Source organism: Barbatula barbatula (genome assembly GCF_947034865.1).
Source record: "Barbatula barbatula genome assembly, chromosome: 5".
Classification (NCBI taxonomy): Eukaryota; Metazoa; Chordata; class Actinopteri; order Cypriniformes; family Nemacheilidae; genus Barbatula; species Barbatula barbatula.
This window is the reverse complement of record NC_136769.1, coordinates 2,316,718-2,340,649: the sequence shown is the minus strand read 5'-3', so window position 1 is coordinate 2,340,649 and position 23,932 is coordinate 2,316,718. Positions and strand designations below refer to the sequence as shown.

General features: G+C 41.4%; 3 protein-coding genes across 5 annotated transcripts; all 3 read right to left on the bottom strand.

Moving 5' to 3' along the window:
• Window positions 1-7,833: 7,833 nt before the first annotated feature.
• Window positions 7,834-10,651, bottom strand: LOC306894158 (uncharacterized protein). 2 transcript variants are annotated; one of them, XM_079456456.1, is made up of 9 exons: window positions 10,572-10,642; window positions 10,415-10,440; window positions 10,219-10,326; window positions 10,036-10,143; window positions 9,690-9,800; window positions 9,510-9,617; window positions 9,287-9,436; window positions 8,748-8,863; window positions 8,420-8,675 (listed from the first exon to the last, which is right to left on the bottom strand). In XM_079456456.1, exons 1-9 carry the CDS (start codon window positions 10,598-10,600, stop codon window positions 8,607-8,609), a joined length of 825 nt encoding a protein of 274 aa, XP_079312582.1. In that variant the 5' UTR covers window positions 10,601-10,642; the 3' UTR covers window positions 8,420-8,606. The 2 variants fall into 2 exon arrangements, with proteins under 2 accessions (XP_079312581.1, XP_079312582.1); XM_079456455.1 differs by having other exon boundaries at window positions 7,834-8,675; window positions 10,415-10,651.
• Window positions 10,652-13,475: 2,824 nt separating this feature from the next.
• LOC306894733 (uncharacterized protein) lies at window positions 13,476-15,829 on the bottom strand. Its single transcript, XM_079457472.1, has 8 exons — window positions 15,558-15,829; window positions 15,359-15,469; window positions 15,016-15,123; window positions 14,836-14,943; window positions 14,493-14,600; window positions 14,271-14,420; window positions 13,895-14,010; window positions 13,476-13,828 (listed from the first exon to the last, which is right to left on the bottom strand). The coding sequence occupies exons 1-8, from the start codon at window positions 15,766-15,768 to the stop codon at window positions 13,760-13,762; spliced, it is 981 nt and encodes a 326-aa protein (XP_079313598.1). The 5' UTR covers window positions 15,769-15,829; the 3' UTR covers window positions 13,476-13,759.
• A 3,819-nt stretch (window positions 15,830-19,648) lies between these two features.
• On the bottom strand, window positions 19,649-22,039 carry LOC306894641 (uncharacterized protein). 2 transcript variants are annotated; one of them, XM_079457344.1, is made up of 8 exons: window positions 21,727-22,039; window positions 21,528-21,638; window positions 21,185-21,292; window positions 21,002-21,067; window positions 20,659-20,766; window positions 20,437-20,586; window positions 20,059-20,174; window positions 19,649-19,986 (listed from the first exon to the last, which is right to left on the bottom strand). In XM_079457344.1, the coding sequence occupies exons 1-8, from the start codon at window positions 21,935-21,937 to the stop codon at window positions 19,918-19,920; spliced, it is 939 nt and encodes a 312-aa protein (XP_079313470.1). In that variant the 5' UTR covers window positions 21,938-22,039; the 3' UTR covers window positions 19,649-19,917. The 2 variants fall into 2 exon arrangements, with proteins under 2 accessions (XP_079313470.1, XP_079313469.1); XM_079457343.1 differs by having other exon boundaries at window positions 19,675-19,986; window positions 21,002-21,109; window positions 21,727-21,991.
• Window positions 22,040-23,932: the final 1,893 nt, after the last annotated feature.

The window sequence follows — 23,932 nt, the reverse complement described above, 5'->3', positions numbered from 1 at the left end:
CATATAATAAAGTACTAACTATTTACTTATGGCTGAATTTAAGAACCGGTGGAAAGAGTGACAAGAGGATGCAGGAGTTTTCAGTCTGCTTCCAACAATGTAACTGTCTTATGGATGGGCCTCTCCAAATGAACAGGTTTAGAGATGCGCTTTCCTCTTCCATCCAGAGTTGAATCGCTGATAAGTAACTTGAGTCTTCTCACTCTTCCGTCCTTTCCTGGGTACACTTCAATAACTTTTGCTAACTTCCACTGGTTTCGTAGTGTAGCTTCATCTTGCAAAATAACAATATCGTTGACCTTAGCGTTTCTGCGATCTTTGATCCACTTCTGTCTGTGTTGGAGATTGAGGAGGTATTCCTTCTTCCTAGGTGTCGAAAAGTTGTTGGCTAAGAGTTGAACTCTGCGCCATCTCTTGCGGAGGTACACATCTTCCCTGACGAACCTTCCAGGAGGTGGAGAGATGATCTTAGATTTCATGGTCAGGATGTGGTTTGGTGTCAAGGGCTCTGGACTGGATGGATCGTTCAGATAATCAGTGGTCAGAGGTCTGCTATTTACAACAGCCATGACTTCATATAGGAAACGTTCGTAGTGAGGAGCAGTCTAGTTGTCTGGCTGACTGTTCTAGAATGGACGTCAAGACACTTCTGATAGTGCGAATTTGTCTTTCCCAGATGCCACCCATATGACTTGAAGCTGGGGTGTTCATGATGAACTCACATCTCAGTTCTTTGAGTTCCTCTTGGTCCATCTCCTTTAATGCTTCAATAAACTCACGCCTAGCGCCAACAAAGTTTGTCCCTTGATCACATCTTAATTGCCGTACTGTTCCCCGAATAGCGATGAATGAACGCAGAGCGTTGATGAAGGCATCTGTGGTCAAATCATCGAGCATTTCAATGTGTACTGCTCTGGAACACATGCAGGTCAGTAACAGTCCATAACGCTTCAACTCTTTCCTTCCTTCCTTGACGTAGAATGGCCCGAAGCAGTCCATCCCAAAGTAAGTAAATGGAGGGGCTGTTTCCATTCGATCTTCCGGGAGATTTGCCATCCTTTGTTGTTCTGTGCATCTTCTGAACTTCCTACACGTTGTGCACTTGTAAATGTGGGATGACACTGCATTGCTGCATCCCAGGATCCATATGCCATTGGATCGGAGCTCATTCATGGTCATTCCCCGTCCTTGATGATGCACTCTCTCATGATAGTGCTTGACGAGTAATGCCGACACATGACTGTCTCTAGGGAGGACAGCTGGATGTTTCACATGTGGATGTAGAGCAGCGTGAGTTAAGCGGCCTCCCACTCTGAGGATACCTTGGTCATCCAGGAATGGACATAACTTGTGTAATTTGTTGGCCTTGTTTTTGATTTGTGTGTTCTTATGACACTGGATGTTCTGAATTTCTTGAGAGAGGGTTGCTTGTTGGCCCATCTTGATTATGCTGAGCTCTGCTTCTCTCCTTTCCTCTAAACTGGTGCTTTCACATGACCTTGGCTTGAGGCCTTTCTCTTCCTTTGCACGCCGCTTTAGTCTGGCTATAGCTTTCACCATTCTTGACCAGTCAGAGAACTTTTGTAGGCGATCTAACAGTGACCTTATTTCCCTTGTCTGGGTGTCATGAGCCTGGGCCTTCTTGATCTCTGGATCACTACTTGCAATCTCTCCCATCTTGACTACTCCGCTGGGTAACTCTTTCTGCCAAAGAAAGTCTGGGCCTGTGAACCAGTTAGAGGCTACAAGTTGTCCTGCTGCAAGACCTCTTGAGGCATGATCTGCTGGATTCTCTTCAGAAGCCACATACCTCCATTGTTCAGACTCTGTACTTTGCTTGATGCGTTCCACACGGTTTGCTACGAACACATGAAATCTCCTGGCTTCATTACTGATGTATCCGAGGACAACCTTCGAATCGGTCCAGAAGAATTCTTGTAGGCCATCTATCTCCAGTTCCCTTTTGAGCATGTCACTGGTGCGGACAGCTACGACTGCTGCTGACAGCTCAAGTCTTGGTATGGTGGTAACCTTAACAGGGGCTACTCTTGACTTCCCCATTACCAAAGAGCAGTGGACTTCGCCTGATGCACTGACTGCTCGGAGGTACGAACACTCACCATACCCTGAAACACTGGCGTCAGAGAAATGATGGAGCTCGTAACTCTGAACCTTAAAATTTGATGGAATGTAGCATCTCTGGATCTTCACACTAGCCAAGTTTTGCAGGTCTTTGAGCCAAAACTCCCACAGGGGTCGAAGATTTTCAGGTAAGACGTCATCCCAACTGAGCTTGTCACGACACATCTGCTGCAGGATCTGCTTTCCTACCAAGATGAACGGTGCCACAAATCCGAGTGGATCATATACTGAAGCGACCGTGGACAAGACTCCTCTTCGGGTAAGTGGATTTTCTTTGACAATCACTCGAAACTGGAACTCATCAGAAGCCACGCACCACTGTATGCCGAGTGCTCTTTCCACGTGTAGTTCCCCCAGGGCCATGTCCAGGTCTTGGGCGGCTTCAGCACATTCTTCCTTGGGAATTGTGTCTAGGACTTTCTTGCTGTTGGAGATAAACTTGTGTAGCCGTAGTTTGCCTGTGTTGCAGAGCTCTCTTGCCTCCTTCACTAACTGGATAGCTTGTGTTTCAGACTCTAAACTCAACAAACCGTCATCAACGTAGAAGTTCTTCTGAATAAACCTGATGGTGGCTTCATTGAAGTGTCCTTGTCCTTTGGCTGCGAGGTGCTTGAGTCCATAGTTAGCGCAGCCAGGTGATGAAGCAGCACCAAACAAGTGGACCTTCATCCGATAGATGGATGGTTTGGCTTCAAGATTTCCATTCTCCCACCACAGGAATCTTAGGTAATCCTGGTCTTCTGCTTTAACGTGGAACTGGTGGAACATGCGTTCTATGTCACACATGATTGCCACTGGACCTCTTCGAAAACGACACAGAACTCCCACCAAGGTGTTTGTCAGCTCTGGACCGGTCAGGAGATGGTTGTTTAAGGATGTTTCTTGAAATCTTGCAGAGCAATCGAAGACAACCCGTATCTTCCCAGGCTTTTGGGGATGATACACCCCATGGTGTGGGATGTACCATGCTGAAACTTTGTTGATGTCTTCTTCCGGGACCCTTTCTGCATCTCCACGTGTTATGATCTCATCCATGAAGTTCTTGTAGTCTTTGTAATACTGTTTGTTTCTTCTCAGCTTCCGTTCTAAACATCGGAGACGGTGGATGGCGCACACCATGTTATCTGGTAAGTTGGGCCTTTCATCTTTGAATGGCAGCGGCATCTCATAATGACCATTGTCCTTACGTCTGATGCCTCTTTCCATCTTTGACAGGAATCGGAGATCCTCTTGAGAGATGTGTCTGTCCTCCAAAGACATTTCGACAAAGTCAGATTCCAGCACCTTGATGATGTCTGTGGGTGAGACTACCTCCTTGACCTGAGTTTTACAGACATAGTGCACTTCGCTTTTGAGGTTTGAAGGGGACTTGAGACCAGGAATCACTTGTTTCACGATAACCTGGTGACTTACTCCAATTTCATCTCCATAGTCGAGACATGGGTTGCCATAGCCGACCACACTCCAGCCCAGGTCTGTTCTCTGTGCAAAGGGCTGATTTTCTTTACCAGGCACCACTTGCCTTGGGATAAGAGCTTGAGGACAGTTGTAGCCGATTAGCAGGCCCACGTCACAGCTTTGCTGAGGAGCAATCTCATCTGCAATATGTTCAAGGTGTGGCCATGCCTTTGCAGTCTCTGGTGTGGGAATATGATCTCTGTTTGCAGGGATGAATTCTCTTGAGTAGGCCACTGGCAGAGGAATTATCTTGTCTGAGTAGAATCCTCTCACTTGCAGTCCAGTCAGTTTCCGGCAGGACACGACTGTGTTTCTTGAAGCCATTGTGGAGAGCTTAAGCTGAACTTGTTCATTGCTTGTGTGGAGAGCCTTTGCCGTTTCTTCCAGGATGAATGTTGTGTCACTCTGTGTATCGAGGAGTGCATATACAAGAACTTCACGATCTGGCTCACTTGTGACTGACAACCACACTGGAATGATTGTGGATGTATGAGTGTCTTTAACATTCTGTATAACTCTATTGGATGTTGCCTCACGTGACGATCTTGCTGCTTTATCTTGTGGCCGATCCATTTTTCGTTCCCTTGACCTGTCACTGTCCCCTGTTCCACTAGGCCGTGTTGACATCCTTTCGTCCTTGGTGCGATTATCATGGAGGCAAGATGGATGTCTCCTTTCACACATATCGCAGATCTTTCTGTTTTCACAGTCCTTTGAGCAATGGCCAAACTTCAGACAGCCGAAACACAATTTCTTTTCTTGAACAAACTTTAGCCGCTTGGAAATCGTCTCATCCATAAATTTGCGACACTTGTGTAAACTGTGACCTGCCCTTTCACAGAAGACACAGCTTGTGGTAACAGCTTTGACATCTGAGTTAGTTGCCAATACCTTTGCTCCATGACCTCTGATCTTTGAAAACTTTATCTTCTCACCTTCACTTGGTTTTAGAGCGTGGAGGGATGTCATTGGGTTGCAGGCAATTTTAGCTTCACGTGTGATAAACTTGACAAACTGGCTAAAGCTTGGGAACGTGTGACTTTGTTCTTCCGCTTCTATCACCTTCCTATTCCATCTTAAGGTAAACCAGTCTGGCAATTTAGAGAGTATTTTTTGGTTTTCGTGGCAGTCGTTGAGTACTTCAAGACCTCTGATCTGAAACATGGCCGCCTCACAGCTGCGAAGGAAGTCAGCGAGTTCTTGAAGCTCCACACTCCCCTTGGAGCTTATTTTGGGCCATGTATCGAGCTTATCTCTGAAGGCCTTGGCGATAAGGAATGGATTGCCGTATCTCTCTTCTAGGATGGTCCATGCTGCACAATAGGCTGACTCTGTGCCAAGCAGGAAGTAGCTTTCTATGGCCCCTTTGGCTGGTCCACCCACATACTTTCGCAGATAGTATATTTTTTCTTCAGCTGGTATGTTTTTCCTGTCAATAAGTGTCTGAAAGGAGACTTTCCAGTCATTGAATCTGAGTGGGTCGCCGTTGAACATTGTTGGTTCAGGTACGGGAAGGCGACTCGCACTGATGGACTCTGCGAATGCTCTGACAAGAGCTGCAGTATTGTCTTCTTGTCTTGATTGTGTCAGGGGTGGAGGTAGGGAGCGATGCTGCGATAGGCTACTTTCATGCTTGACTTCCTCATTCTCCTTCAGAGGGACACATTCGTGGAGCAGCTCAAATATTTCTTCATCTGAGCATTCACTTCGATCATATACTTGCTGTCTCGCCTTAGCAGCGTTTAGCTTCTTAATTGTCTCCAGTCTTTGTAGTTGTCTGCGCTTGGCTTCCAGTGCCCTTTCTCTTTCTGCATTTTCAGCCTCTTGTTTGGCTCGTAAATTGTCTGCTTCAGTTTGCAGTCTTTCAAGTTCTTCGATATGACGTTCTTGCTCTAGCAGTACCTTTAAAGTGGCTTCATTGGCAGCAACTTCAGCAGCAGCATCTTGTCTTGCAGAAGACTGGCTTGAACGAGATGTTATTCTTGAGCTAGCTCGAGAACGAACAGACGACTTGGTGTGATGAGAGTTGACGCTTACCCTGTCTGAGGCCGCTGCTTTAATTACAGACTCTATTGGTTTCACCCTTTGTTCTTCATCCCCTCTTGTGTCTAGAAGTGTCCTTGCAGCTTGAATGACTGTTCTTGTTACTGCTTCACAGGTGTCTACTCTGCGACGTATGTCTTGGTCGGGAATGTCAATGTGCCTTAAATCTTCATAGGCAACTTTTAGATTATCTGAGGCATTGCTTATCTTGGTGATATGGTCACGCAGCAGGTTGTTTGAGCATTGTCCACGCAGCGTTTGTTTGGCGTCTTTAGTGATAGCCTTCCACCTCTCGTAGCTCACACTGAAACGGTGTGCAAATTTTCTTACTTGCTCGTCATGCAGTTCTTGGCCCCTTTCCGTAAACTTGCGGACTCTGTGGCTTCTTTGAGGCTCTTGTGAGGAAGTGTGGTTATCATCTCCTGTGCCTTCAGCAGCTTGTGGTTGCATGCCTGCGCTTTGCTGTTGCGCGTCTTCACCTGCACCCTCTTTGTCACTCTCAAGAAAATACTCAAACTCTGACATTTACTTAATTTACTTAGGTTTGGTTTAAATCTAAACTTGCCTTAGTTGAGTAATTACCTTGTTTACAATAATCTGAGTTAGGTTCAACGTAGTTGAAGCTCAATTGTGCAGTTATTTTAATCTGATATATGAATACTCAGCCTTTAACTACTTGCACTCTTATGGACAAAAATTACTCACTGTAGCTAATTTAACTTGATTATTCCAAAATAAAACTGTACTCAAAGACTAATATAACAGTTAGATAACACTTACTTTGCAATCTATGTAGCTATGGTCTTGCCTGATAACTTGTTATAGCTATATTTGGCCTTATTTAAACTTGATCACCACAAGTAAAATGTAAAATCAAACAAATCAATAAATGGACCTAGTTAAACTTGTACATGTACCATATTAAGTAATAACCATTAACCTTTAAATGCCTAAATATTACCAATCCTGCCTTACTCTTAGTACAAATAGTTCTTAATAATATTTACTGCATACTCATCAGTAAATCAACACAGTAGCAATATCAATGAACTTATAATGAAAAGGTAAGTAAACAAAACAACATTAACTTGTTATTTTTTAAAATGCAAGAAGTGTCTCAGCTCTTAATGCAAAACGTTCAATGTCTCTAGGTTGCAGCTTAATTTGCGTTAGGGAACCTGATCACGTGGACACCGCGTCTTCTTACGCTGATGTGATGGCTGGAATGACGGCGCGCGCTGCAATGTGGAGATGTCTCGGCCCAACCACGATTCGCGCTCTCTGATGCCGTCGAGTTCTCACTGTAGCTCCCTCTAGTAGTCAACACGAAGCACGAGGTCTTGATTAAAAAACGGGGTTTTATTTCTACAGCATATTCTGTCCACCCGTGAGAACTGGGTGAAAAAAGAGCAAAAATAAAAAGATACTATAAATAAAATGCATGTATGTCTTGAATTCAGATTATGCCACTATAGTTACACACTTCGTTAACACAAGCTATGCACATGAAATATATCACAGAAACCGGATACAAAAGAAACACACCTCGTAGGCTGCTTTCTACTTAAGAGGGGCTAAACTTAAATTCTTCTTTCTTCTTAGATGACATATGCCCAGATATGTTTATACTCTTAATATTTACTTTACTTGAGGAGCTCTTGCCATGCTATGTTTTTAGCGCTTCACTTCAAGGATTGTGTTGCTTCTAATTACGAGCAGAACACAAGATCGGCGCTAATTAGTTCCGCCTATACAAATCACCTATTAATATATAAAAGAGAATTTATAAAAAGAAAAACAGTAACAAATTTAACTAAAATACGTGAGGCAGTTACAAACATTGTTCCTCAAACAGGGTTTCGTCGATGAAAGCATGGCTAGAGCAAACACTCCTTGCTAACATGTATATCTAACACCACTTCTCCTTCCTAATCTCCCTGACAAAGACTCCTTAGAGCCCTTTAATGGCAGGAAGTAATACACATTATAGGTAACATTTTACCGGAACTGTTACAATTCAATCAGGGTTTATATAGAATAGAACAACATGAAAATGGAAATTGAGAAATGTGGATTGTCAGAAACCGTAGAACATGTGCTTTAAGATGTGAAGCTTACGAAAGAGCAAGGTTTCAGCTCAGTCAAGCGTTAATTGTGGAAATAAAGAAACTGTCATTACAGACTCGGTTAGCAAATAAAACAAGAATTTATTGTGAAGTATATATTTAAAGGAAATAGGACTTAGACTAAACTAAATGTTTTGAACATATTCCAAGTAATTCACATTGCCAGATTTTCAGAGTAGTTGCATCAATGTTCTTCTCATTGCACGACTATCTGCGTTAGCATTCAGTGACGTCACAATCGCTGACAACTGTCTGCACTGCAAACAACCAAATGTACACGCAAAGCCGATTGTCACTTCCAACCTCTGAACAGATTATATTTTGAAAAATGTTGCAACAGAACTTTGTCCCATTAACTTGCATTAGATCCATACAATAGAAGTCAAAAGGGAACAACTGTTATTGGTTACCAACATTTTTCAATTGCACAAATGAAATTTCTTCATTTGGGTTTTGCAGAAGACGGAAAATCACACCGTTAGTGACGACAGGGTGAGTAAATTACAATATTTGGATTAAGAAACCATTCCAGTCCTACAGGCCATAAAGTATAATGGGTTTGGTTTAAACTTGTTTGGGATGGTAAATGACAGAACTGGTATCAGCAGTTTAAGCTTTGGGATAAATAAAAACCATTTACACAAGCTTTTCAAATTTAAAAACGAATTTATTCTCATTCCCTACATTTGAATTTATTTCAGAGAGAGGTGGGAAGATATGTTAAGGACAGAAAGGACGATGTGGCTTTTGGGTTGGTGTTGTAGAAGCTGGTGTAACAGTTGTGTCTGGTTGAAATCAAGGAGGCCGATATCCAAACATGGTCACATTCACAACAGACTAGGACATGGGACAAGAGAGGAAAACAGGGATTCCCTGCCATTGCATCTGCATGACATACTTCCCTCCCTGAAAAACACAAACACACAAGTTGGCTTTATAGCTTTTAACCTTACACAAGAGCAAATTAACCATAAGTACCTTTTGTGTAACACCACATCCATTATAGGGTGTAGCATAAACAAGACCTCCATGAGTGTGTGAAGTGTGTCCACAGTTAGGCGGCAAATGGCCAAGAGGAACCGGTGCAGAACTATCTGTGAGAAATAAGTCCAAAGGTGATTCAATGCTGAAAATCTCATTACATTTTTCATTAAGGGTCCAGTGAAATTTAGCAGCATCTAGCGTTGAGGTTTCAAATCGCCACCAACGGCTCACCGCAGCCCCTCCCTTTCAAAGCACTATGTGGTAAAGGACCAAAGATGTCATTGTGTTTTCACTTTTGCCGAAGGATCTACACACTCTGGAGAGAAGTTTGCCCATTTAGTGCTACAGTGGAAACATGGCCAATTCCATAAAACTAGAAGCACCAGTTCGATTTATAGGATATTTGAGCATCATATAAAGTATCTTATATTGAGCCCAACTGACACAGGAAATAAAAACATTACAGCAAACAATTGTCAATTTTGCCAGTGAAGGTCATACAAGTCAAAGACAAACAGGAATTCCCAACTTACCTCGACAAAGCTCCACTTGGTCCACACCAGAACCAAAGAGTTGCAAATTCATAAAATCTTTATCACACTTCAGCTTTGGAGACATTTCATCCCAGGGTACTTCAGATGAGGCTTCAAATGGTTTTTGCATTACAGCGCTTCTCGGCAGATCTGCAATACAATGCAAGTGATTGGTAACAGTGTATATGAATCCACAAACACAATGTACAAGTGCATTACATACAAGAGACGCTGTCGTCAATGATGTTTCCAAAATCAGCAAACTGGTCATCAAGTGTCTCTTGATCTGACATATCAGAAAGAGTTTTATCCCCTTCATCACTAGCTTCATCTGCAATACAATGCAAACGATTCGTAACCGGCATTTGAACTCCATATACACAATGACAAGTACATTACATACCAAAGAAGGTGTCATCATCAATGATGTTTCCAAAATCAGCAAACTGGTCATCAAGTGACTCTTGATCTGACATATCAGAAAGAGTTTTATCCCCTTCATCACTAGCTTCATCTGCAATACAATGCAAGAGATTCATAACTCATTTAGTTTCACTAGGACTTTAAACGCTGCAACATTTCATGAGAAATTTACATCGACATTTGATGTTATAAGTTTATCAGTGTAGGTCACAATTCCATTTCCCTATGAAATGCATCAAAATACTGAACAACTGCAACTTCCAGTTCACAGGGACTTTAAATCCTTTATGCCACAAACTACAATGATGCACAAGTCCATTACATACCAAAGAAGGTGTCGTCATCAATGGGGCTGTCAAAATCAGCAAACTGGTCATCAAGGGTCTCTTGGTCTGACATAGAGAACGTTTTATCCCCTTCATCACTAGCTTCATCTGCAATACAATGAAAGTGATTCGTAACCGGCATTTCAATTCCATATACACAACAATGACAAGTATATTACATACCAAAGAAGGTGTCGTCATCAATGTTTCCAAAATCAGCAAACTGGTCATCAAGTCTCTCTTGATCTGACATATCAGAGAACGTTTTATCCCCTTCATCACTAGCTTCATCTGCAATACAATGAAAGCGATTCGAACAAACATTTAAATCCTTTTTTAATCCACATACACTGCAATGATGCACAAGTGCATTACATACCAAAGAAGGTGTCGTCATCAATGGGGCTGTCAAAATCAGCAAACTGGTCATAAAGTGTCTCTTGATCTGACATATCAGATAACGTTTCCCCTTCATCACTAGTCGTTTGTGTCCAAGACAAACTTCTGCAGTGTATTAAAGTACTGAGTGTACTGACCGTAAACACAAGTAGAATAACAAATTCATTTCCTCTGCTTTTGCAAAACGCCATTGTGTGCACAAAGATACGCTACTAGTGCACAAACAGTCTACTGTGCTGCTTTATGAGATCCCATATTGCTCGTTTGGTCAATTGTAATGTCCATGGCCAATCACAAACTTAGTTTAATCACTGACGTATAAGGTTCAGGTGTTTCATCTTCATGTGAGACTCTGCGCAGAGGAACTGAGTATGACAGACAAATGGGAATTATTCTGCGTAGCTAAAGTCTAGCACGAGCGTTGCTTGGTTTGAGTTTTCTTTAATTCTTCCCTTTTTTTTAATAGTTTGATGATTTGTGAAAGTTTATACATGACATCTGTTTTATCCTGGTAAGGATATTAAAGCAATAAGCCCCAAGAAGCCGTGGGTTACAGTGCATTTTAAACAGCTAAGGGGCGTTGTTAGGCACGAAGCGAAAACGGTTAATCCATATGCATAGCAAAGTTTCATGAAATAAAACACAACAAATATTATGTAATTATTTTAATAGAAATATATTTTTCCGCCAAACAAAGTAGTTCCTCAGAAACAGATGCGGCTGCCAAGCAACACAGACGCAGAACACAATGAAAAATGTGCCTAAAGACTGTGGTGTTTATCTATTAACATTAACATGTATCTATTTTTATACATGAACATTGTTTTAAAGTCAATGAACATACGTGTAACAAAGTTCCATAAAAGGGAAGGAAGGAGACGGGAACCGGCGAACATAAACAAACTTTTGATTAATAAATAACTCAAACGTAAATACCACACCATAAAATCCAGGCCTGGGGCCTCATTTATAAAGCTTGCGTACGCACAAAACGGGGCTGAAAACATTCGTACGCCAGTTCCTGCGCAAAAGCTGGGATTTATAAAGAAAAACTTGACGTGAAAATATGCGCACCTCCACGCAAACTCTGACCCATGCGAACGCACATTTTGAAGACAAAGCAGTTTGGCGACACTGATGGTGAGTTGAGGAACTGATTGCGGATAAAGGGAATTAACCCTTTGCAAAATGGCAAAATTAAGTTTGACATATTTCAATATTTACAATAATAGATGCTCATAGGTCGAAGTTGGCTTGAGAAAGCCGGACCAGAGAGTTTGAAGAAGTTTAAAGTAGTTTGATGTTTAAAGTAGGTTAAAGTTTGATAGAGAGATAGGCCTGGTTCTACACATGACTCTTTTATTCTAGCGCACAGCAGTGTAGGGAATCGACTTACGGCAGGTGCCGTTCGCGATGGCTGGCTTCTGGGTAAGTAAATGCATATAATTGTTTTTACATAACGGTTAAAGCCTGTTGTACAAATAATCTGTTATACTTTACAGGTGACAGCGGTTACCCGCTCAGGCGCTGGCTACTCACCCCTTTCTCAAACCCTCAGAGCGCAGAAGAAGTGCGCTTTAATGATACCCACGCTCGTGCGCGCTCAGTAGTTGAGAGAGCCATTGGCCTCCTCAAGTGTAGATGGCGTTGCCTTGATGCTTCGGGTGGTAGACTTTTATATCAACCCAAAAAAGTATGCCAGAGATCATCATGGTGTGTGCAATTTTACACAACATTGCACTGATGAATGGTATCACTGTTCCTCCCGACCTACCACAACAACAGCATGAAGAGCCTGACCCACACCCCCCTCCCCAACAAGAAGGACATCATCAGGGAGCAAAGCTCCGTCAGGAAGTAATGCGCCATTTGTGAAGAACAACAGTGCAAAGGTTCATTTTTTAACAAGATCTTTTAATGTAGATGCTATGTCACCCAGCACAACCCTTATTTGCATAACCTCATCTGCGATTACAGTAATTGCGTTAATGGTGTCTCTGTGTCTGCAGAACAGCCTCAGTCAGCACCCGGCCACTTCCAGCCGTGCCATATGGTCGGGACGCACTTGTGCTGGGGACCTCGGTAAACTCCATAGCCCCTGCAGACTCTGCGCTGGGAGTTTCGTCACACAAGAATAAGGACTAAACCAATTGTGTAATTTATTTTGTTTAATTGAGCACACAAGCAATAAAGTTCTTTACCTGGTTCCCCTGTATCCAGCACATCTGTGTCTCCCTCCCTTTCAGACACAATGCCACACACACTGGTTTGGCCGAGAATCGAGGCCATTCGGGTCTCCATTGGGGACAAATCGGGGGCACCTTTGCCCTCACCAGTCGCACACACACTGTCGGTGAGAGGCAAGCCGTTTCTTTGCTCCCACCTTAAGATCAGACCACTTCATTTTTACATCTGGAACCGTCCTGTTTGCCGAAGCAACTGCGTTTACCGCAGCAGTGATGTGTTGACACTCAAAACTCTTTTATTGGTAATTCCACTGCTGTGGCCACCAAACAAAATAGCCTACCTTTCATCCACCTTACTCACAAGAACCTCTATTTCTGCCTCAGAGAAATTTCGCTTCTTGCCCTCCATTGCTGCCATGATTTTGTTTTTAAAAAACAAATTTCCTTGCTCCTTTAATATATGCATGGCTAATGAGGTAATTTGCATTGTCTATATGGTTGAATGTGGGCGGAGAAAGGGCGGTAAAAAATTTTTTTTGTGTGCGCAAATTATCAGGTAGGCTGTGATTTATAAAGTGAAATTGCGTGCAGGTGTACGGCATTTTTGGCTTTTGTGCGTACGTACACTTAGTAAGGTTCCTACGCACAGTTTTATAAATGAGGCCCCTGGTCCTCTCTCACAGACGGTCCGATCGTCGTCCTTTTATATGCTCCACAATCTCCTCCGTGATACGAGACCGTGGTCTGTGCTGTGATATCCCTTTATATACTTGCTAGGCTTTAATGGACTAGTTTGATGCACTTATGTATTTTGTTGCCTATGTTGTTATAATTGCTTCCAATGTTTCCTCATCTGTAAGTCGCTTTGGATGAAAGCGTCTGCTAAATTATTAAATGTAAAAGGTTTAAGCTTTGGCATAAATAACCCATTTAACCAAGCTTTTCAAATTTAAAAACAAAAAAAAACATTCCTTACATTTGATTTTATTTCAGACATCAACAGAGAGAGGTGGAAAGATATGTTAAGGACAAAAAGGACGATGTGGCTTTTGGGTTGGTGTTGTAGAAGCTGGTGTAACAGGTGTGTCTGGTTGAAATCAAGGAGGCAGATATCCAGACATGGTCACATTCACAACAGACTAGGACATGGGACAAGAGAGGAAAACAGGGATTCCCTGCCATTGCATCTGCATGACATACTTCCCTCCCTGAAAAACACACAAGTTGGCTTAATAGCTTTTAACCTTACACAAGAGCAAATTAACCATAAGTACCTTTTGTGTAACACCACATCCATTATAGGGTGTAGCATAAACAAGACCTCCATGAGTGTGTGAAGTGTGTCCACAGTTAGGCGGCAAATGACCAAGAGGAACCGGTGCAGAACTATCTGTGAGAAATAAGTCCAAAGGTGATTCAATGCCGCAAATCTCATTACACTTTTCATTAAGGGTCCAGTGAAATTTAGCAGCATCTAGCGGTGAGGTTTCAAATCACAACCAAATTCGATTTTATAGGATATTTGAGCATCCTAAAGTATAATTTATTGAGCCCAACTGACACAGGAAATAAAAACATTACAGCAAACAATTATCAATTTTGCCAGTGAAGGTCATACAAGTCAAAGACAAACAGGAATTCCCAACTTACCTCGACAAAGCTCAACTTGGTCCACACCAGAACCAAAGAGTTGCAAATTCATAAAATCTTTATCACAATTCAGCTTTGGAGACATTTCATCCCAGGGTACTTCAGATGGGGCTTCAAATGGTTTTTGCATTACAGCGCTTCTCGGCAGATCTGAAATACAATGCAAGTGATTGTAACAGTGTATATGAATCCATAAACACAATGTACAAGTGCATTACATACAAGAGACGCTGTCGTCAATGATGTTTCCAAAATCTGCAAACTGGTCATCAAGTGACGCTTGATCTGACATATCAGAGAACGTTTTATCCCCTTCATCGCTAGCTTCATCTGCAATACAATGCAAGAGATTCATAACTCATTTAGTTTCACTTGGACTTTAAACGCTGCAACATTTCATGAGAAATTTACATCGACATTTGATGTTATTAGTTTATCAGTGTAGGTCACAATTCCATTTCCCTATGAAATGCATCAAAATACTGAACCACTGCAACTTCCAGTTCACAGGGACTTTAAATCCTTTATGCCACAAACTACAATGATGCACAAGTGCATTACATACCAAAGAAGGTGTCGTCATCAATGGGGCTGTCAAAATCAGCAAACTGGTCATCAAGGGTCTCTTGGTCTGACATAGAGAACGTTTTATCCCCTTCATCACTAGCTTCATCTGCAATACAATGAAAGCGATTCGTAACCGGCATTTCAATTCCATATACACAATGACAAGTATATTACATACCAAAGAAGGTGTCGTCATCAATGTTTCCAAAATCAGCAAACTGGTCATCAAGTGACTCTTGATCTGACATATCAGAAAGAGTTTTATCCCCTTCATCGCTAGCTTCATCTGCAATACAATGCAAGAGATTCATTACTCATTTAGTTTCACTAGGACTTTAAATGTCGATGTAAATTTCTCATGAAATGTTTCAGCGTTTATTGTTATTAGTTTATCAGTGTTGGTCACAATTCCATTTCCCTCTGAAATGCATCAAAATACTGAACAACTGCAACTTCCAGTTCACAGGGACTTTAAATCCTTTATGCCACAAACTACAATGATGCACAAGTGCATTACATACCAAAGAAGGTGTCGTCATCAATGGGGTTGTCAAAATCAGCAAACTGGTCATCAAGTCTCTCTTGATCTGACATATCAGAAAACGTTTTATCCCCTTCATCACTAGCTTCATCTGCAATACAATGAAAGCGATTCGAACCAACATTTAAATCCTTTTTTAATCCACATACACTGCAATGATGCACAAGTTCATGACATACCAAAGAAGGTGTCGTCATCAATGGGGCTGTCAAAATCAGCAAACTGGTCATAAAGTGTCTCTTGATCTGACATATCAGATAACGTTTCCCCTTCATCACTAGTCGTTTGTGGCCAAGACAAACTTCTGCAGTGTATTAAAGTACTGAGTGTACTGACCGTAAACACAAGTAGAATAACAAATTCATTTCCTCTGCTTTTGCAAAACGCCATTGTGTGCACAAAGATACGCTGCTAGTGCACAAACAGTCTACTGTGCTGCTTTATGAGATCCCATATTGCTCGTTTGGTCAATTGTAATGTCCATGACCAATCACAAACTTAGTTTAATCACCGACGTATAAGGTTCAGGTGTTTCATCTTCATGTGAGACTCTGCGCAGAGGAACTGAGTATGACAGACAAATGGGAATTATTCTGCGTAGCTAAAGTCTAGCACGAGCGTTGCTTGGTTTGAGTTTTCGTTAATTCTTCCCTTTTTTTTAAATAGTTTGATGATTTGTGAACGTTTATACATGACATCTGTTTTATCCTGGTAAGGATATTAAAGCAATAAGCCCCAAGAAGCCGTGGGTTACAGTGCATTTTAAACAGCTAAGGGGCGTTGTTGGGCACGAAGCGAAAACGGTTAATCCATATGCATAGCAAAGTTTCATGAAATAAAACACAACAAATATTATGTAATTATTTTAATAGAAATATATTTTTCCGCCAAACAAAGTAGTTCCTCAGAAACAGATGCGGCTGCCAAGCAACACAGACGCAGAACACAATGAAAAATGTGCCTAAAGACTGTGGTGTTTATCTATTAACATTAACATCTATTTTTATACATGAACATTGTTTTAAAGTCAATGAACATACGTGTAACAAAGTTCCATAAAAGGGAAGGAAGGAGACGGGAACCGGCGAACATAAACAAACTTTTAATTAATAAATAACTCAAACGTAAATACCACACCATAAAATCCAGGCCTGGGGCCTCATTTATAAAGCTTGCGTACGCACAAAACGGGGCTGAAAACATTCGTACGCCAGTTCCTGCGCAACAGGTGGGATTTATAAAGAAAAACTTGACGTGAAAATATGCGCACCTCCACGCAAACTCTGACCCATGCGAACGCACATTTTGAAGACAAAGCAGTTTGGCGACACTGATGGTGAGTTGAGGAACTGACTGCGGATAAAGGGAATTAACCCTTTGCAAAATGGCAAAATTAAGTTTGACATATTTCAATATTTACAATAATAGTTGCTCATAGGTCCCGGTTACAACAAAAAATACAAACTAGAAAAAAAAGTTTGTTGAGAAAAACTTTAAGTTGGCTTGAGAAAGCCGGACCAGAGAGTTTGAAGAAGTTTAAAGTAGTTTGATGTTTAAAGTAGGTTAAAGTTTGATAGATAGATAGATAGATAGATAGATAGATAGATAGATAGATAGATAGATAGATAGATAGATAGATAGATAGATAGATAGATAGATAGATAGATAGATAGATAGATAGATAGATAGATAGATAGATAGATAGATAGATAGATAGATAGATAGATAGATAGATAGATAGATAGATAGATAGATAGATAGATTAGTAAGAAAGAAAGAGATATAAGTTAGTTAGTTAGTTAGTCAGTTAGTTAGTTAGTTACTTAGTTAGATTTCTGCAAATCTGATCGCTGAAAACATAAATTGCCTACTGCAGCAACACTTAAGTGCAAATTGATGGATGCGCTGGCACTGCTGGAAGACTATGCCAATGGCAGACTTTGGAGGGAAAGAGTATTCAGGGACCGTGAGGATTTCCTAGCCCATGATGATGAGTGGCTAATAAGCCGCTTTAGATTTCGTAGAGCCATGATCTTGGATCTGTGTGCTGAACTTGGCCCAGCATTACAAAGACCAACAACACGGAACCGCGCCATCCCAGTACCAACCCAAGTACTTTCAGTTTTACGATTTTTGGCAACCGGGACATATCAGCGGGAAATAGGCGACAGGTAACTAAGTGTACCTTTTTTTTTAAGCAAAACCTTAGTGATTTTACCATTCCTATTACTTTGTCATAGGTCTGGGATTTCACAGCCATCCCTAAACTCATTAATGCCTGCAGTTTTGAAAGGGATTATTCAAATGACCAATCGATACATAAAGTTTCCTTACACTGTTGGAGGACAGGCCAATATCAAAAGGCAATTTGCAGCAATGTCCGGTTTCCCAAATGTAATCGGCGCAATCGACTGCACTTGTATTGCTATAAGGGCTCCATATGTAGATGAATTCATTTATGTGAATCGTAAACATGTGCATTCAATAAATGTGCAAATTATATGTGACGCCAACTTGACTCTAATGAATGTTGTGGCACGATGGCCTGGTTCTACACATGACTGTTTTATTCTAGCGCACAGCAGTGTAGGGAATCGACTTACGGCAGGTGCCGTTCGCGATGGCTGGCTTCTGGGTAAGTAAATGCATATAATTGTTTTTACATAACGGTTAAAGCCTATTGTACAAATAATCTGTTATACTTTACAGGTGACAGCGGTTACCCGCTCAGGCGCTGGCTACTCACCCCTTTCTCAAACCCTCAGAGCGCAGAAGAAGTGCGCTTTAATGATACCCACGCTCGTGCGCGCTCAGTAGTTGAGAGAGCCATTGGCCTCCTCAAGTGTAGATGGCGTTGCCTTGATGCTTCGGGTGGTAGACTTCTATATCAACCCAAAAAAGTATGCCAGAGATCATCATGGTGTGCGCTATTTTACACAACATTACACTGATGAATGGTATCCCTGTTCCTCCCGACCTACCACAACAACAGCATGAAGAGCCTGACCCACACCCCCCTCCCCAACAAGAAGGACATCATCAGGGAGTAAAGCTCCGTCAGGAAGTAATGCGCCATTTGTGAAGAACAACAGTGCAAAGGTTCATTTTTTAACAAGATCTTTTAATGTAGATGCTATGTCACCCAGCACAACCCTTATTTGCATAACCTCATCTGCGATTACAGTAATTGCGTTAATGGTGTCTCTGTGTCTGCAGAACAGCCTCAGTCAGCACCCGGCCACTTCCAGCCGTGCCATATGGTCGGGACGCACTTGTGCTGGGGACCTCGGGAAACTCCATAGCCCCTGCAGACTCTGCGCTGGGAGTTTCGTCACACAAGAATAAGGACTAAACCAATTGTGTAATTTATTTTGTTTAATTGAGCACACAAGCAATAAAGTTCTTTACCTGGTTCCCTTGTATCCAGCACATCTGTGTCTCCCTCCCTTTCAGACACAATGCCACACACACTGGTTTGGCCGAGAATCGAGGCCATTCGGGTCTCCATTGGGGACAAATCGGGGGCACCTTTGCCCTCACCAGTCGCACACACACTCTGTCGGTGAGAGGCAAGCCGTTTCTTTGCTCCCACCTTAAGATCGGACCACTTTTTTACATCTGGAACCGTCCTGTTTGCCGAAGCAACTGCGTTTATCGCAGCAGTGATGTGTTGCCACTCTAAACTCTTTTATTGGTAATTCCCCTGCTGTGGCCACCAAACAAAATAGCCTACCTTTCATCCACCTCACTCACAAGAACCTCTATTTCTGCCTCAGAGAAATTTCGCTTCTTGCCCTCCATTGCTGCCATGATTTTGTTTTTAAAAAACACAAATTTCCTTGCTCCTTTAATATATGCATGGCTAATGAGGTAATTTGCATTGTCTATATGGTTGAATGTGGGCGGAGAAAGGGCGGTAAATGATTTTTTTTTTGTGTGCGCAAATTATCAGGTAGGCTGTGATTTATAAAGTGAAAATTGCGTGCAGGTGTACGGCATTTTTGGCTTTTGTGCGTACGTACACTTTTAGTAAGGTTCCTACGCACAGTTTTATAAATGAGGCCCCTGGTCCTCTCTCACAGAAGGTCCGATCGTCGTCCTTTTATATGCTCCACAATCTCCTCCGTGATACGAGACCGTCGTCTGTGCTGTGATATCCCTTTATATACTTGCTAGGCTTTAATGGACTAGTTTGATGCACTTATGTATTTTGTTGCCTATGTTGTTATAATTGCTTCCAATGTTTCCTCATCTGTAAGTCGCTTTGGATAAAAGCGTCTGCTAAATTATTAAAGATAAAAGGTTTAAGCTTTGGCATAAATAAAAACCCATTTAACCAAGCTTTTCAAATTTAAAAAAAAAAACTCATTCCTTACATTTGATTTTATTTCAGACATCAACAGAGAGAGGTGGAAAGATATGTTAAGGACAGAAAGGATGATGTGGCTTTTGGGTTGGTGTTGTAGAAGCTGGTGTAAGAGTTGTGTCTGGTTGAAATCAAGGAGGCCGATATCCAGACACTGTCACATTCACAACAGACTAGGACATGGGACAAGAGAGGAAAACAGGGATTCCCTGCCATTGCATCTGCATGACATACTTCCCTCCCTGAAAAACACAAACACACAAGTTGGCTTAATAGCTTTTAACCTCACACAAGAGCAAATTAACCATAAGTACCTTTTGTGTAACACCACATCCATTATAGGGTGTAGCATAAACAAGACCTCCATGAGTGTGTGAAGTGTGTCCACAGTTAGGCGGCAAATGACCAAGAGGAACCGGTGCAGAACTATCTGTGAGAAATAAGTCCAAAGGTGATTCAATGCCGCAAATCTCATTACACTTTTCATTAAGGGTCCAGTGAAATTTAGCAGCATCTAGCGGTGAGGTTTCAAATCACCACCAAATTCGATTTTATAGGATATTTGAGCATCCTATAAAGTATAATTTATTGAGTCCAACTGACACAGGAAATAAAAACATTACAGCAAACAATTGTCAATTTTGCCAGTGAAGGTCATACAAGTCAAAGACAAACAGGAATTCTCAACTTACCTCGACAAAGCTCAACTTGGTCCACACCAGAACCAAAGAGTTGCAAATTCATAAAATCTTTATCACACTTCAGCTTTGGAGACATTTCATCCCAGGGTACTTCAGATGGGGCTTCAAATGGTTTTTGCATTACAGCGCTTCTCGGCAGATCTGAAATACAACGCAAGTGATTGTGTTTATGGATTCATATACACTGTTACAATGTACAAGAGCATTACATACAAGAGACGCTGTCGTCAATGATGTTTCCAAAATCAGCAAACTGGTCATCAAGTCTCTCTTGATCTGACATATCAGAGAACGTTTTATCCCCTTCATCACTAGCTTCATCTGCAATACAATGCAAGAGATTCATAACTCATTTAGTTTCACTAAGACTTTAAATGTCGATGTAAATTTCTCATGAAATGTTGCAGCGTTTAATGTTATTAGTTTATCAGTGTAGATCACAATTCCATTTCCCTCTGAAATGCATCAAAATACTGAACAACTGCAACTTCCAGTTCACAGGGACTTTAAATCCATTATGCCACAAACTACAATGATGCACAAGTCCATTACATACCAAAGAAGGTGTCGTCATCAATGGGGCTGTCAAAATCAGCAAACTGGTCATCAAGGGTCTCTTGGTCTGAAATAGAGAACGTTTTATCCCCTTCATCACTAGCTTCATCTGCAATACAATGAAAGCGATTCGTAGCGGGCATTTCAATTCCATACACACAACAATGACAAGTATATTACATACCAAAGAAGGTGTCGTCATCAAGGTTTCCAAAATCAGCAAACTGGTCATCAAGTGTCTCTTGATCTGACATATCAGAGAACGTTTTATCCCCTTCATCGCTAGCTTCATCTGCAATACAATGCAAGAGATTCATAACTCATTTAGTTTCACTAGGACTTTAAATGTCGATGTAAATTTCTCATGAAATGTTGCAGCGTTTAATGTTATTAGTTTATCAGTGTAGGTCACAATTCCATTTCCCTCTGAAATGCATCAAAATACTGAACAACTGCAACTTCCAGTTCACAGGGACTTTACATCCTTTATGCCACAAACTACAATGATGCACAAGTGCATTACATACCAAAGAAGGTGTCGTCATCAATGGGGTTGTCAAAATCAGCAAACTGGTCATCAAGTCTCTCTTGATCTGACATATCAGAGAACGTTTTATCCCCTTCATCACTAGCTTCATCTGCAATACAATGAAAGCGATTCGACGCATCATTTAAATCCTTTTTTAATCCACATACACTGCAATGATGCACAAGTTCATGACATACCAAAGAAGGTGTCGTCATCAATGGGGTTGTCAAAATCAGCAAACTGGTCATAAAGTGTCTCTTGATCTGACATATCAGATAACGTTTCCCCTTCATCACTAGTCGTTTGTGTCCAAGACAAACTTCTGCAGTGTATTAAAGTACTGAGTGTACTGACCGTAAACACAAGTAGAATAACAAATTCATTTCCTCTGCTTTTGCAAAACGCCATTGTGTGCACAAAGATACGCTGCTAGTGCACAAACAGTCTACTGTGCTGCTTTATGAGATCCCATATTGCTCGTTTGGTCAATTGTAATGTCCATGGCCAATCACAAACTTAGTTTAATCACTGACGTATAAGGTTCAGGTGTTTCATCTTCATGTGAGACTCTGCGCAGAGGAACTGAGTATGACAGACAAATGGGAATTATTCTGCGTAGCTAAAGTCTAGCACGAGCGTTGCTTGGTTTGAGTTTTCTTTATTTCTTCTCTTTTTTTAAATAGTTTGATGATTTTTGAATGTTTATACATGACATCTGTTTTATCCTGGTAAGGATATTAAAGCAATAAGCCCCAAGAAGCCGTGGGTTACAGTGCATTTTAAACAGCTAAGGGGCGTTGTTAGGCACGAAGCGAAAACGGTTAATCCATATGCATAGCAAAGTTTCATGAAATAAAACACAACAAATATTATGTAATTATTTTAATAGAAATATATTTTTCCGCCAAACAAAGTAGTTCCTCAGAAACAGGTGCGGCTGCCAAGCAACACAGACGCAGAACACAATGAAAAATGTGCCTAAAGACTGTGGTGTTTATCTATTAACATTAACATCTATTTTTATACATGAACATTGTTTTAAAGTCAATGAACATACGTGTAACAAAGTTCCATTAAAAGGGAAGGAAGGAGACGGGAACCGGCGAACATAAACAAACTTTTAATTAATAAATAACTCAAACGTAAATACCACACCATAAAATCCAGGCCTGGGGCCTCATTTATAAAGCTTGCGTACGCACAAAACGGGGCTGAAAACATTCGTACGCCAGTTCCTGCGCAAAAGGTGGGATTTATAAAGAAAAACTTGACGTGAAAATATGCGCACCTCCACGCAAACTCTGACCCATGCGAACGCACATTTTGAAGACAAAGCAGTTTGGCGACACTGATGGTGAGTTGAGGAACTGACTGCGGATAAAGGGAATTAACCCTTTGCAAAATGGCAAAATTAAGTTTGACATATTTCAATATTTACAATAATAGTTGCTCATAGGTCCCGGTTACAACAAAAAATACAAACTAGAAAAAAAAGTTTGTTGAGAAAAACTTTAAGTTGGCTTGAGAAAGCCGGACCAGAGAGTTTGAAGAAGTTTAAAGTAGTTTGATGTTTAAAGTAGGTTAAAGTTTGATAGACAGATAGGCCTGGTTCTACACATGACTCTTTTATTCTAGCGCACAGCAGTGTAGGGAATCGACTTACGGCAGGTGCCATTCGCGATGGCTGGCTTCTGGGTAAGTAAATGCATATAATTGTTTTTTACATAACGGTTAAAGCCTGTTGTACAAATAATCTGTTATACTTTACAGGTGACAGCGGTTACCCGCTCAGGCGCTGGCTACTCACCCCTTTCTCAAACCCTCAGAGCACAGAAGAAGTGCGCTTTAATGATACCCACGCTCGTGCGCGCTCAGTAGTTGAGAGAGCCATTGGCCTCCTCAAGTGTAGATGGCGTTGCCTTGATGCTTCGGGTGGTAGACTTCTATATCAACACAAAAAAGTATGCCAGAGATCATTGTAATGGAAATTTTCTAGTCTAGCTTCTTGATGTGTCTATCTATATGTTTACGAAGTTTTTATCTATGTTTTCTTTTCTATATTATCATGTTTTTCTCTATACACGTCATACCACTCTGCCTTTGCCCTCGAGCAGAGGCCAAGATGTTCTGTTTGGAATAACGGGCATCACTTCTCGTAAACCAGCTCGGGATTCTTGCTAGGGGGCAAAGGGAGGGGGTTTCACGTAATCATATATATACTCTGGGTGCAGGAGGAAAGAGTGCCTTTGCTCTGCACCAAGCTCATTGCTTATGATGCAGATTAAACGACAATAAAATACTTTGCAAAGTACCTGATGTCTCTGTATGTTGCGTTTGTCAAAATTGACTCACCTTGATTAAGGAATAATAAAATTCCACAACAATTTGGCGACGAGGTATGGG